The sequence below is a fragment of the Coffea eugenioides genome, chromosome 3 (genome assembly GCF_003713205.1).
Source record: "Coffea eugenioides isolate CCC68of chromosome 3, Ceug_1.0, whole genome shotgun sequence".
NCBI classification, from domain to species: domain Eukaryota; kingdom Viridiplantae; phylum Streptophyta; class Magnoliopsida; order Gentianales; family Rubiaceae; genus Coffea; species Coffea eugenioides.
The window spans coordinates 22,676,587-22,691,501 of NC_040037.1; the positions used below are offsets into that span (position 1 = coordinate 22,676,587).

Genomic DNA, 14,915 nt, shown 5'->3' on the forward strand with positions numbered 1-14,915 from the left:
GAGAAGAAAGTTTTGCAACATGGATCATCGGAGGAAAAGAAACCAATATAGCTCTTTAAATTGTATCTTAATTTCTTTGAACTTTGTTATTCAATTAATCAGAGGACAAAATGGAGAATGGTTTGTAATTTTCAGCCGATTTAATAACAAGCTATGAAAACTTCCTTGAGATATGTTTGAAATGAGAACTTGTTCTGCTCTAATGGAGATCTTTTATCATTTGTTTGCATTTTATTATTGAATAATACTTTGTGCATGTCACTTATGTCTACTTAGGTTGCAAATGTTCTTGCTGCTTTTATTCCATCTCTATAGGCCATAATCAGCATTTCTCAATCAATTTTATTTCGATTGCAGGTTGTTGTTTGTTGCAAATATAGTGGTAATGGCCAACAGGACAATTGATTCTTTTTTCAAGAAAAGACGTCTAGAACCAAGTGGAAGTGGTGAAATTCCTTGTCCTCTTCGTGATTCTTCTCCTAAGCATCAAACAAAGAAATTTTGTAGAGCTGAATCATTAGAGTTTGATATTTCATCCATAGAACGTGATCTTGGAAAGAGAAAATCCATTTGGGAATATCTAGAGCATCAAAGGGATGAGGTACGGAGAGCATATATTAAGTTTGGGCCATACCAACCTGAGCTTCCGATTGAATCAATGGTTGTTGACAAGAAGGGCCGACATTTCCTTTTCTCTTGGTATAAATTGTTTCCAGATTGGTTGGAATTTTCTCCAACAAAGAATGCTGCCTTTTGTCTTCCTTGCTCACTTTTTTCCAAGCCAACGGACCGTTTTGGATCAATGGCCTTCACAACTAGTGGATTTAGATCATGGAAGAAGGTAAATGATGGAAAAAATTGTGCTTTTTTAAATCACATTGGAAAAGATCCTAACTCATCACACAAAGTGGCAATGCAATGCTATCATGATTTGGGAAACTCATTGCAACATCTTGACAAAATTATTGAGAAGCAAAATTCTGAGCAGGTTGCAAAAAATCGGTTGCAACTTCAAGTTTCCATAGATGCTGCAAAATGTTGTGCATTTCAAGCGGTGGCTTTTAGGGGTCATGATGAAAGTTTAGATTCTAACAATCGAGGTAATTTTATTGAGTTGATCAAGCATGTGTCTTCTTATAATGAAAAAGTGGCTGCTGTGGTTCTTGATAATGCTCCTCGAAATGCATCTTATACTTCTCCTATGATCCAAAAGGAGATATTGTCCATTTGGTCGATCAAGATACAAAAGCATATTCGAGAGGAGATTAGTGATTCAAAATTTTCTATACTTGTTGATGAGGCTCAAGATAGATCAAAAAGAGAGCAAATGGCTATTGTTCTTAGATTTGTGGACAAGCAACGCTATATTCGAGAGAGATTTTTTGACATTGTTCATGTGCACGAAACCAATTCCTTGACTTTGAAGAAGGAGATATGTGATGTCCTTTCTCGCCATAATCTTAGTGTGCAAAACATTCGTGGCCAAGGATATGATGGAGCTAGTAACATGCGTGGAGAATGGAATGGACTGCAAGCATTATTTATTCAGGAGTGCCCCTATGCATATTATATTCACTGTTTTGCTCATCGACTGCAATTAACATTGGTAGCAACATCTCAAGAGGCCTAGGTAATTCCTGTGGAACAATTCTTTACAAACTTATCTCTTCTTATAAATTTAGTTTCATCTTCTTGCAAACGGGTGGACCAACTTAGAGTTGCTAGAGCTGCTAGAATTGCTGAATTGATTGCTATTGTTGAACTTGAGACTGGTAGGGGTCAGAATCAGATGGGTACCTTAAAACGGCCAGGGACTACAAGATGGGGGTCTCATTTTAGTTCTATCTGTAGCTTATTCACAGAATATGAAGACATTTGCTCTGTCCTAATTGATGTTATCAATTATGGAAATACATCAACTCAAAGAAGTGAAGCTAACAGAGTTTATGATTTCATGACATCCTTTGATTTTGTTCTTGTTATGCATATGATGAGGGACATTTTAGGATTTGCACAAGTACTTTCTCAAGCTTTACAATGCAAATCTCAAGATATTTTGAATGCCCTTAAATTGGTTTCAGTAACAAAGGATCGACTTCAAAGTTACAGAGATAATGGATGGAATGAATTGTTCACCAATGTAAAGACATTTTGTGATGCACGAAATATAGAGATGCCTGATATGAATGTCATTTATAAAGCAGGTCGAGGAAGAATTCGAAAACAAAATGATCCAATTACCATGGAGCATCACTACAGGATTGATGTGTTTTTGGCAACGGTTGATTCTCAAATACTTGAAATGAAGAATAGGTTTAAGGAAGATGTAATAGAGTTGCTTATTCTTAGTTCAGCATTGCACCCCAAAGATAATTTTCAGGCTTTCAATATTGAACAAATTTGTCAACTTGCAAACAAGTTTTATTCAGCTGACTTCACAGATCAAGAGAAGTTACACTTCAGAACTCAATTAGAGCTTTTCCAGATTGAGTTTTCCTGTAATTCTCAGCTTCAAAATTTGTCATCACTTCAGGAGTTGTGCCAAGTGTTAGCGAAGACAAGAAAGTCAATGTGCTATACTCTTATTGATAGATTGATTCGTCTTATTTTGACTCTTCCTGTTTCAACAGCTACAACAGAGCGTGCATTTTCTGCTATGAAAATCATCAAGACTTGTTTGCGTTCTAGGATGGAGGAAGACTTTCTTGCCAACTCTATGATAATGTATATTGAGAAAGAAATTGCTAGAACTTTTGATGTAAATTCAATCATTGATGACTTTGATAAAATTAAAAGTCGTCGTGCACAATTTCATATGTCTCACACAGTCAAATAGATTTGTAAATATGATGATATTTTTGTATATGTGAAGCGTATAAGTAATTTTCATTCTATATAAGGTTGTTTCTAATCTTGTGGTATATATGTTCACATTATTTTTTTTTGTAAATATATTTTACTTTCATTGTTATAGACTCGCCCCCCAAAAGTTAATTCCTAGCTCCGCCACTGCCGTATGCACCAATTCAATAGAGTTTTGGGGAGCCCATGCCTTAGGCATCAAACTAAAAGAGCAAGTTATGGGCCTTTTGACCATTAAGGTAAAAAAAAAAAAAAAAGTTAAAGTAAGAAAAATTGAAAATTAAACAACTACAGTACTTTCCGACCTCTAAATGTTGGTGCAAAAAAGACAAAAAAATTAGCATCTTCTACTCTATATATGCACTTGATCTAGCCATTTCAAATTAAAAAAATTTCTTGACCCCTTTTCCAAATTAGCAATTGAACAAGAGTTAACTTTCAAAGTGAACGCATTAAAAATTGAAAATTAAACAACTACAGTATTTTCCCTCTTCTAAATGTTCGTGGAAAAAGGACAAAAAATTAGCATCTTCTACTCTATCTATGCACTTGATCTAGCCATTTCGAATTAAAAAACTTCTTGGCCCCTTTTTCCAAATTAACTTTCAAAGTTAACGTATTAACAAGAGTAACACAAAGAACAATTTAAATTGCATTCTGAATTAATGATTTCGTAACATGTTAGGCATTTAATTTGTAACTAATGAATGAGGTAACTTTAACATTTCACATAAACATGAAATAACAATTTTTCTACTACAACAAAGTTGAAGTGACATACTGTAATTTACCTGAAAGCTGAAATTGAAGTAACGGCCGAAAATTTTCGCTTGGTGACAAATACTTAATATCCAAATAAAACTATACAACATATGCTACTTGGTCTTTTTTTCATTTAATTACTCCATTTTCTCGTCAATTATTTGCATAAGTGACCTTTTTTTAGTGATAAATTTTTCATACCTTCAATAGCCATTTTTTTTTAACAACTTTACCACCTTAACCTTTTATTATTTTAGGTGACGGGATTTTTTTTATCAATGCAAGTTTAATTCCGATTTTACACCCGTTGGACTGCAAGTATACAGGTCGTAATTGTAGTACGAGATGTGTATCGGGTCGATCCCACGAGGAGCAATTTAAAACAATTATTAGATACTAATTTACTCTATTATTTAGACTCACCATTAATTTGAGCAGAAACTTCAGATTTTAATTCAACTACAAAAATTCTTAAATAGATAAATGCAATATCTCAAGGGGAGTAGAATTCACTAAATATTAAGATCTAGGGATGTAGATTCCACTTATGAATCAAAAGATCTAAAATGAATTAATTCAACACTTGTTACTGCTCTTGTTTAACCAAGGATTCATTTCCAGAAATACCAAAATCACATTCTCATGATAATAATGGGTTAAAACAGATTAGTTTTTCCTAATCTCTTGGTAAATACTAAATCTGTTCTTATTTACACATGAAATGCAGATTTCATCCACTTGAATGTATTTCTATTCTCATGAATATACAACTCAAGTTCTACTTGTGTCATTCCATTATTTTTACCATTTCTCAATGAGTAAAAACAACTATAAACCTGCTATTGGTGATCAAGCAACAACAAGTAATCCAACATACACAAGTAGATAAGTTAATACAAGATATAACAAGCATAAATCACAATCACTTCATATCATTTGGCCATAAGCTTCATCTACTCCCTAGATAAGGGAAATTAGCTACTCATGAATGATGAAACACTCATAACTTCATTAATGTAAATCATCAGGAATTACAAATACAAATAGAGTAAAGAAAGTCTTAGCCAAGATATGGTAAAGCCTTCCAAAAATCTCCTTTGTCTTGAACTAAGATGATTACAAGATGAAACCTCAATTGCCCCTTGCAAGTACCTAGCTAGAGAGACTATGTTTTTCTGTAAGAAGCTAAGCTACGAATAGTCCTCCAGATCTCTCCCCATATCTCTGCATAAAAAACACTCAAATGCTCCATTTTTCCAAGTCAAATTCTATCCTTTGATTCCCAAATCTCCACTTTGTTAGCATAGTCAAAAACCAATATTTTTGACTTGAAAATAAGCCACTTTTCTTGCCCTTTTGTCTTCTGAAGCATGTGCACCGAATTCCCTTGCATCTTATAGCTGGAAAGTGGTATGAACACAAGAGAATTGGCTGAGTCAAATTGCAGAATTTCGGCTATAAAACGCGCCTACACAAAACGCGGTTACAAGTCACGTTTTGTGTACTCGCGTATTCACTTTGGCCTTACTTCATCTGCGATTTTCTCTATCATAAAGGCCGAACTAGCTTTTGTGCAAAACACAAAAGTTGTAGCCCTTTGAGTTAGCTTTCCAATGCTTCAAGAATCATCCAAATCGGAGCTTTGTAGCCTGAGATATGATCGAAATACTGTCACCTGTTCAAACCTCTGTTTTAACTTCCGACCACAGGGTGCAGCTTCTGTATTCCAACGTTTTGCCCATGAAGATGGCAGAAATGGATTTCGATGTCTTCATACGAATTGTAGGTCTCTTTCTTAGCTTTAAAATGGTATAAAAATCACCTCAATCCGATAAGTGTAGCTCCAGATATGGTCAAAATACTGAAAAGTGTCAAAACTGACTTGTATTGCATTTCCTCACTTGAACGTTTTTCACTTCATTCTTCTTGTTGCCACTTAAATTCATCACCAAATCTCTATTTTTCACCTCAATTGACCTCCTTTGGTGATTGATTCATTATTCCTGCATAAAAATGAAGTTTTTACTATTAAAATCAATAGAAATGCAATATTATCCACTTTTACCAAAAATATATAATTTTACCAAAAACCTCTTTATTTTAATTATAAAACTAAATAATCAACTCAAAATTAACTAATAAAATGCACTTAAAAATACGTAAAATAAACTCTTATCAAATACCCCCACACTTGAATCATTGCTTGTCCTCAAGCAATATAAAATTCCAACCATCAATGATCCAAAAATTTGAAATAAACATATGTAGTATTTCAACTCCATTTCCTTGAATCAAGGTAAATAACCCTTATGTGATCTTTCCATTAAGTTCAAGTACTCATAATATCAAGCAAAGAAGAGCCAAGTATACCATAATTTTACCAATTCAACTCAACTTCTTATTTTTATCCAATTTCGCAAGCAAGCAACTCCTATAGTCAATAAAGATGCTAACTAATCTCATGATCAACTTCTTATTTTTCTTAAAGAGGGATTTAATTTACTTTTATATATATATATATATATATATATATATTTTAAGGATTAAATATTACTTAAGTTGTGAAAAATGCCTTTTGACGCGAAGATCAACATTTTTAGATGCAGATCCCCGGTTACTCAACATTTCACATACTCAAGTTGCTTTGCATACTCTTAATTCAAGTACCTTTTTACGCGAATGTCGACATTTGTAGATGCCAACCCCCGGTTACTCGGTACGAGAATCATTGGAGTAGAATAACCATTTTTTTTTTCTTTAACAATATATAATAAAATTCCCTCTAAGAGTAATCATGAGAAGAGTATGACACTTATTAACCATATTAATTTCTTATCTTATAAAATTAGATAAAAAGAAGAATTTTCATCAAATATACAAAATGTAGGCATAATTTTCTCCACTTTACTAGATATACTTTCCTATAGATGTAAAAATTATAATCACATAAAAATCATTTCCAAATTTCATGAGAAAAGAAGTATCAAAACCGCATATATTTATTTCAAAAGGATAAGTGACAAAATTTTATTTATTTATTATAGTTAATAACATATATATGTATAAGGTTTTGGAAAAATTTTGACAGAGTCTCCCCTTAAAAGTGGACTAAATCTCCCTGCCAGCAACCACAAGAAACACCATTTAAGCACAAGAATTATATCAAACACAACTAAAATCACAAGTACCACACATTTCTTCCCCCACACTTAGAATACACATTGTCCTCAATGTGTAGGGAAAGAAAAGAAAAGAAACAAAAGAAAGGAACAAGTGACTCCCCAAGTGAGATGACTGCAGTCCAGTGAAGCCTTGAATCATGAGTCATCGACCGCTCAACCATCCACAGTCAACGATCTACTAGTTACTGCCACAAGTTCCAATATTCAAAATAAGGAATGTAAGTTAACATTTTTCAAACAAAAGATAAAAATAACAAGCAAACAAAAGAAAAGCCAGCCAAAAGGGAAGCCTCAATCATCCTCTTCATCGCCATCTTCATCATCATCGATGGGAGGTGGGCGTGTGCCTAAATGATCTTCAATTCGGTCCAGGCGAGTATCCATTCTGGCTAAATGATGGTCGATGTCGTCCAAGCGACCGAAAAGCCGCTGCCAGTTGGTCTGTGGCGGAGGAGGAGGTGGTGCTGCAGTAGATGGTCCAGCTCCATCGCGACCATGTCTAGCCTTTTGTCTCCGCTCCTGAACAGGGCGTGGAATGTCTCCCGTGCCAATACCAAGGCGGCGAAGAGTAGTGATAGTCATCTCAGCACGTGGTGGAACATACTCCCGCCGCATGCCTTCCAAGGGAACTTCAAAACGGGGGAAGATTAAAGTCAGTAGACGAGGAAATGAAAGTTTGAAAGAAGTTGTCTTACGCCTCGCCGTAGACCTAATGTGGCTGATGATGATGTTCGGCAATGAAATTCGAGCATACGGGGAAGTTCGGTTGTGGAACATGTAATCAAGGAAGTAAATATCGCTCTTGCGAACCTCCGTGTGCCCCGTCTTCTTTGGGATGACATTGTGAGCCATCATGTAAATGATAAGCCGATGACGAGGTTCGAATACATTTGCCAATATAGTCTCCTTTCTGGTAGAGCGAAAAGGTTGGTACTCGAGACCAAACCTAGCCATGGCCAATGATGGATCCCACCTCCTATTCGGGGGAACAAACTCCTTCTTCAAGTCTACTGGACGTCCGTCATCCATACACCCCAAAATAGCAGCCAAATCTTGCCGTGACAAGGTGATTCGTCTTCCACGCACCCAGGACTCAATTATTTCTCCACTATGGCGCGCCTTACTTTCAATGTTGGCGTAAAACTCGCGCACCAGGTCTGGGTAGTAATGGTTTGGAAGGGTGAGAATCGGAGCCCATCCTAGCTGAGCAAAAGCTTCTGAGATGTTGTACATCATCTCAACTGGTGGACTGACGTGCATCTCAAACAAAAACTCCAAATTAGCACGCGCCTCATGCCACTCCTGATTCCTGCGAGTGTTGAACCTAGCACTGTCAAATACCGATCTTCCCGCTCCACGGGAGGTGCCCTCACCAGGTCGACGGTTAATTGGTGGAGGAGAAGGTGAATTCTCCTCTTCAGTCACCTCCATCTCTTCATTAACCTCCCTCTCCTCACTACTAGAGGATGAAAGTACCGCTCTTCTTCCTCTTGGCATAGTACCTAAAAAATATTTCAATTATTCACATGTACTACAACTCATTTTTTTGGCAACAAAAGTTCAGCATTAATCCAAATAACCTCAAATACAATTGCTCAAGTTCTAATCATTCAATGATCGTACAAGACATATTTTCTGCCTAAAGTTGCCCAAAATCACCAAATTACACAAGATATGTATCAATTATAATTCAATTAGTGAAAATAGGAGCAATTATGATTATAACTATTTAGAATTAACAATAATAATATGCTTTTAGCTATAATCATGTTTAGGCAAAAATTAAACTAACTAACTCACCAAATCAACCAAATTACTCACTATACACAATGCACATGCTTAAACATCATCAACTAACCCTTTTTAACCATAATTTAACATCACCAATGGCTCAAAAACATCCTAGTTCCTTTTTCCAATTTCATCTAAATATAGCAATTGTGAATTTTAAAGTACTTGAAAACCAATAAATTGCTACATTTAAACATTTAAACATGCTTAAACAATCATAATAATCATGAATAAAATCAAAAATAGCCATGAACCTCATCAAATTTTCGAAATTAAAAGATGTCAGATAGCTCAGGATAAAAAATATGAACTTCTAAAATCAAAAGATTTGATGAAGAAACTTACCTCAGTCACGTAGAAGGATGTTTGGTGATGCTAAAAATGCAAAAAGCCCTATGAAACAACCTCCAATTGACCTCCAATTGAAGAAATTGGAGTTTAAGAACCCTAACCTTCAATGCTTCAAAAACCTGATTTTAAGTGTTTTTCTTGAATTTTAATCGGTTAAAAAGGTTGTATGAAGCTCAAAAGGTGTTGGGGTGATGATTTCTAGCAAGATTATGGAGTAAAAATGAAGATTTGTGAGGTGGGTAGAAGAGAAGAAGAAAAACGCGCCTGAAAAATTAAAAAGAGAGGAAAAAAATGAAGCTGAAATCGCGTTTCTGAAGGCTATATTCAGACACACAAAACGCGACTCAAAACGCGCCTTCAACTCGCGTTTCTGAAATCGCGTTTTCTTCCCAAATCTTGCAGCACTTAAAACGCGACTGTGTTTGAAAACGCGACTTAGAGTCGCGTTTCAGAAGTCGCGTTTTTGAGCCTTGATCCAGGCTTGAAAACGCGATTTCCATTAAAACGCGACTTTGGATCGCGTTTTGAAGGCGCGTTTTCTTTTCTGCAGTTGCAGAATTGAAAACGCGATTCTGAGAAACGCGACTTGTAGTCGCGTTTTCTTTGAAAACGCGTTTTCTGCTTCGATTTTTAGCAGAATTTCAACTTTTGAAAAATTACAAAAGGTACCCCAATGACTCAAAATGCACCATAGATCATTTGTTTGCCAATTTTAATGACTGGAACAAATGTAAAACATTAAAAACATGCATTTTACCCCTTTATAATGAATCAAAAACACCTTTAATGCAAATCGAGGGGTTGAGTTGCTTGATCAAAATTTGCCCTTTTCACCTCAAATGGTCATTCTTGCTTCCATTTGCCAACCCTATCACACAAAAACAACAAATTAACTAAAACACTTATTCAAATCTAAAAATCACAAAAAATTAACACAAATAACATAAACATTGGGTTGCCTCCCAATTAGCGCTTTTGTTTATAGTCGTTGGCTCGACTGAAAGAGTTAAATCACTTTAGAGCATTAGGGAGCGATTTTCTCCCCATGGGTCGAAACTCCCGAACCAATCCACCATGTGGTGAACCATGCATTGATCTTCATAGTCCAATTTCCTCAATTGCCAAGGAGGAATATTAGACTTGTCATAGAGAGGCTCAACTTCACCTTGGAGTGGATTTTGCTTGTCTTTTCTGAATTGGCTCAACTGTTCACCATTTTCTTCATGGAATGGCGAATTTATTAAGCCAACTTCCATCCTTATCTTCTCCTCCTTTGTTCCTACACCATGAAAGTTAGTACCAAGGACATTTATAAATTTAACTTCTTCGGTCCTTTCTTGGTTAACCTTTTCATCATATGGCATATTAGAAACAAGAGCAGTAGGCTCTATACTCCCTTCTTTATTATCCAAATTGAATTCCAATTCCTCACCATTAACCCGTAATATAAGCTTACCTTTTTCTACATCAATTATAGTTCGTGCAGTGGCTAAAAACGGTCGTCCTAGAATAATTGGCATTCTCACATCTTCTTCAATATCTAAGACAACAAAATCCACAGGTATTATAGATTGTCTTACCTTTATGAGCACATTTTCCAAAATACCCATGGGACGTGTGATTGACCGATCCGCCAATTGCAATGTAATATTGGTAGCTTTTAGCTCTTGAAGTCCCAATCTCCGGGCAACCGATAACGGCATAAGTGATACACTTGCACCTAAATCACATAAAGCATTAAAAAAATGCAATTGACCAATAGTGCAAGGAATAGAAAAACTTCCCGGATCTTTCAATTTAGGAGGGAGTTTATTCTTAATCAATGCACTACACTCTTCCGTTAATGCTATCATCTCATTATCTACAATTTTCCTCTTCTTTGACATGATGTCTTTCAAGAAACGTGCATAAGAGGGAATCTGTGTTATAGCATCAATGAAAGGAATGTTAATGTGCAATTGTTTAAACATTTTGAAGAACTTTTCAAACTCCCGATCCTGTCCATCTTTCTTCAACCTGTGAGGAAAAGGTATCACATTAGAATTTAAATGAGAATTTAATTTGGGATGAAGTGCATCAATATCAATGATAACATGATCATTTTGACTTTCTTGCTCCCCTTCAATTGCTTGCTTCTTGTCTTTTTCACCACCTGAATTTTCAAAATCGAATCCTTCAACCGTTTTACCGCTTCTAAGAATGATTGCATTGACATGCTCTCTCGGATTCACTTCGGTTTTACTTGGTAATTCACCAGGGTTTCTATTGTTGATCACATTGGCAATTTGACCAATTTGAACCTCCAAGTTTCTGTACATCCCAGCTAATTGGTCCAACCGCCCCTCAACTCGCTCGAATCTATCCGAAGTCACCTTAGCAAGTTTTTCCACCGCGATCTCCCAACTTGGTTTAGTTTCAGCCTGGGGTTGCCTTGGTTGAAATCCCGGCGGATTGGTTGGCCTTTGTTGATTGCCTTGATCTTTCCATCCAAAGTTTGGATGATTTCTCCACCCCGAATTGTAAGTATTCGAGTAGGGATTATTTGGAGCATTTCGGTTGTAATTATTAACAAATTGTACCTGCTCAGAATCAACACACTCATTACTATCATGTTCACCTCCACATATAGAACAACACGCTACATGTGCATTAGATGAACTTGGACCAACTCCACCTTGTCTATTTAGCAACTTCATCACATTATTCATTTGAGCACTCAGCATATTGAGAGTGTCCATTTCTATCATACCTGCGTGACGTCTTGTATTACCTCTCTCATTGGCCCATTGGTAGTTATTTGCTGCCATTTCTTCTATCAAATTATGAGCCTCTTGGGGTGATTTACCCATTAAAGCTCCACCTGCAGCTGCATCAATCATAGTTTTAGTAGAAAAAACTAAACCATTATAGAAGGTTTGTATGATTAACCACTCCGGCAGTCCATGATGTGGACATTTCCGAAGCAAATCTCTAAACCTTTCCCATGCTTCATATAATGATTCTCCTTCCATTTGACTAAAACCAGTGATATCCATTCTAAACTTAGCAGTCTTACCTGGTGGAAAATACTTATTTAAGAATGCTCTTGATAGTTCATCCCATCCAGTGAAAGTATTAGGAGCATGAGAGTGTAGCCAAAGTTTGGCCTTATCTCTCAATGAAAATGGGAACAATCTTAGCCTTATGGCATCATCACTAACTCCATTCATTTTAATTGTATCACAAATTTCCAAGAATGTAGCTAAGTGTGTATTAGGATCTTCTACTGCATTACCTCCAAATTGAGATTGTTGAACCATTTGGATAAGTGATGGTTTAATCTCAAAATTGTTAGCATTTACCGTAGGCCTTACTATGCTTGTTTGAGATCCTTGTGTTCCCGGTAGAGTATAATCTCGTAGAACTCGCCTATTTGGGTCATTTTCGGCCATTTCTTCTTCAAATGGTAGTTCTATCAAAATTTCCTCTATCGGTTGCCAAATCTCTTGTTCCTCTTGCTGTTGTGTGTGCCTCCTTTGTCTACGTAGTGTCCTCTCAATTTCTGAATCGAAAGGTGCGACTTCTCGAGACTCCCGGTGCATACACTACAAACAGAAATAAGGGATATTATGCAACTTCAATGGTAAAAAAAACTGATTACAATATAAGATTAAATATAATCTAAAAAATAAAGCTGTCTAAATTAATAAAGATGATTAGGCTCTAATATTGCCGCTCCCCGGCAACGGCGCCAAAAACTTGACGGGATTTTTTTTATCAATGCAAGTTTAATTCCGATTTTACACCCGTTGGACTGCAAGTATACAGGTCGTAATTGTAGTACGAGATGTGTATCGGGTCGATCCCACGAGGAGCAATTTAAAACAATTATTAGATACTAATTTACTCTATTATTTAGACTCACCATTAATTTGAGCAGAAACTTCATATTTTAATTCAACTACAAAAATTCTTAAATAGATAAATGCAATATCTCAAGGGGAGTAGAATTCACTAAATATTAAGATCTAGGGATGTAGATTCCACTTATGAATCAAAAGATCTAAAATGAATTAATTCAACACTTGTTACTGCTCTTGTTTAACCAAGGATTCATTTCCAGAAATACCAAAATCACATTCTCATGATAATAATGGGTTAAAACAGATTAGTTTTTCCTAATCTCTTGGTAAATACTAAATCTGTTCTTATTTACACATGAAATGCAGATTTCATCCACTTGAATGTATTTCTATTCTCATGAATATACAACTCAAGTTCTACTTGTGTCATTCCATTATTTTTACCATTTCTCAATGAGTAAAAACAACTATAAACCTGCTATTGGTGATCAAGCAACAACAAGTAATCCAACATACACAAGTAGATAAGTTAATACAAGATATAACAAGCATAAATCACAATCACTTCATATCATTTGGCCATAAGCTTCATCTACTCCCTAGATAAGGGAAATTAGCTACTCATGAATGATGAAACACTCATAACTTCATTAATGTAAATCATCAGGAATTACAAATACAAACAGAGTAAAGAAAGTCTTAGCCAAGATATGGTAAAGCCTTCCAAAAATCTCCTTTGTCTTGAACTAAGATGATTACAAGATGAAACCTCAATTGCCCCTTGCAAGTACCTAGCTAGAGAGACTATGTTTTTCTGTAAGAAGCTAAGCTACGAATAGTCCTCCAGATCTCTCCCCATATCTCTGCATAAAAAACACTCAAATGCTCCATTTTTCCAAGTCAAATTCTATCCTTTGATTCCCAAATCTCCACTTTGTTAGCATAGTCAAAAACCAATATTTTTGACTTGAAAATAAGCCACTTTTCTTGCCCTTTTTTCTTCTGAAGCATGTGCACCGAATTCCCTTGCATCTTATAGCTGGAAAGTGGTATGAACACAAGAGAATTGGCTGAGTCAAATTGCAGAATTTCGGCTATAAAACGCGCCTACACAAAACGCGGTTACAAGTCACGTTTTGTGTACTCGCGTATTCACTTTGGCCTTACTTCATCTGCGATTTTCTCTATCATAAAGGCCGAACTAGCTTTTGTGCAAAACACAAAAGTTGTAGCCCTTTGAGTTAGCTTTCCAATGCTTCAAGAATCATCCAAATCGGAGCTTTGTAGCCTGAGATATGATCGAAATACTGTCACCTGTTCAAACCTCTGTTTTAACTTCCGACCACAGGGTGCAGCTTCTGTATTCCAACGTTTTGCCCATGAAGATGGCAGAAATGGATTTCGATGTCTTCATACGAATTGTAGGTCTCTTTCTTAGCTTTAAAATGGTATAAAAAATCACCTCAATCCGATAAGTGTAGCTCCAGATATGGTCAAAATACTGAAAAGTGTCAAAACTGACTTGTATTGCATTTCCTCACTTGAACGTTTTTCACTTCATTCTTCTTGTTGCCACTTAAATTCATCACCAAATCTCTATTTTTCACCTCAATTGACCTCCTTTGGTGATTGATTCATTATTCCTGCATAAAAATGAAGTTTTTACTATTAAAATCAATAGAAATGCAATATTATCCACTTTTACCAAAAATATATAATTTTACCAAAAACCTCTTTATTTTAATTATAAAACTAAATAATCAACTCAAAATTAACTAATAAAATGCACTTAAAAATACGTAAAATAAACTCTTATCATTAGGCTTCAACATTAAAGGTTAATTTTATATATATAGACAGTGTATACATTAATACCCTTGAATACCTGCCACCTAATCCCAATTTGAATTTGAATCACCTAATATACTAACAATTATTACTGGTGTTGTGTAGTTTTCGAGTCAAAAGCCAAATCTGTCCTTCGTTTAACAAAGTTTAATAAGTTTCCCTCTAACCTCAAGCGTCTCTATTTACTTGGTCATTGACCTTATATTTTCATCAACTAAAATTTTAAAAAAAATTAGGAATAAATTTAAAAGTTTATCAGGAGAATATAAAATAAAAA

General features: G+C 35.5%; 1 protein-coding gene and 1 non-coding gene across 2 annotated transcripts; both read left to right on the forward strand.

Moving 5' to 3' along the window:
* Positions 1-385: 385 nt before the first annotated feature.
* LOC113766320 (zinc finger MYM-type protein 1-like) lies at positions 386-2,836 on the forward strand. The gene is made up of 2 exons (XM_027310523.1): positions 386-1,577; positions 1,683-2,836. The coding sequence occupies exons 1-2, from the start codon at positions 386-388 to the stop codon at positions 2,834-2,836; spliced, it is 2,346 nt and encodes a 781-aa protein (XP_027166324.1).
* Positions 2,837-11,885: 9,049 nt separating this feature from the next.
* Positions 11,886-11,992, forward strand: LOC113767277. The gene has a single exon (XR_003467990.1). It is a non-coding gene; the product is annotated as a small nucleolar RNA R71 (small nucleolar RNA).
* Positions 11,993-14,915: the final 2,923 nt, after the last annotated feature.

What these genes read in the sequence shown, in the direction of transcription:
- LOC113766320 (XM_027310523.1), top strand. Translation starts at nt 386, where the DNA reads ATGGCCAACAGGACAATTGATTCTTTTTTCAAGAAAAGACGTCTAGAA. An exon ending in CTATGCATATTATATTCACT is followed by an intron (nt 1,578 to 1,682) that starts GTTTTGCTCATC and finishes TTATAAATTTAG; the next exon opens with TTTCATCTTCTTGCAAACGG.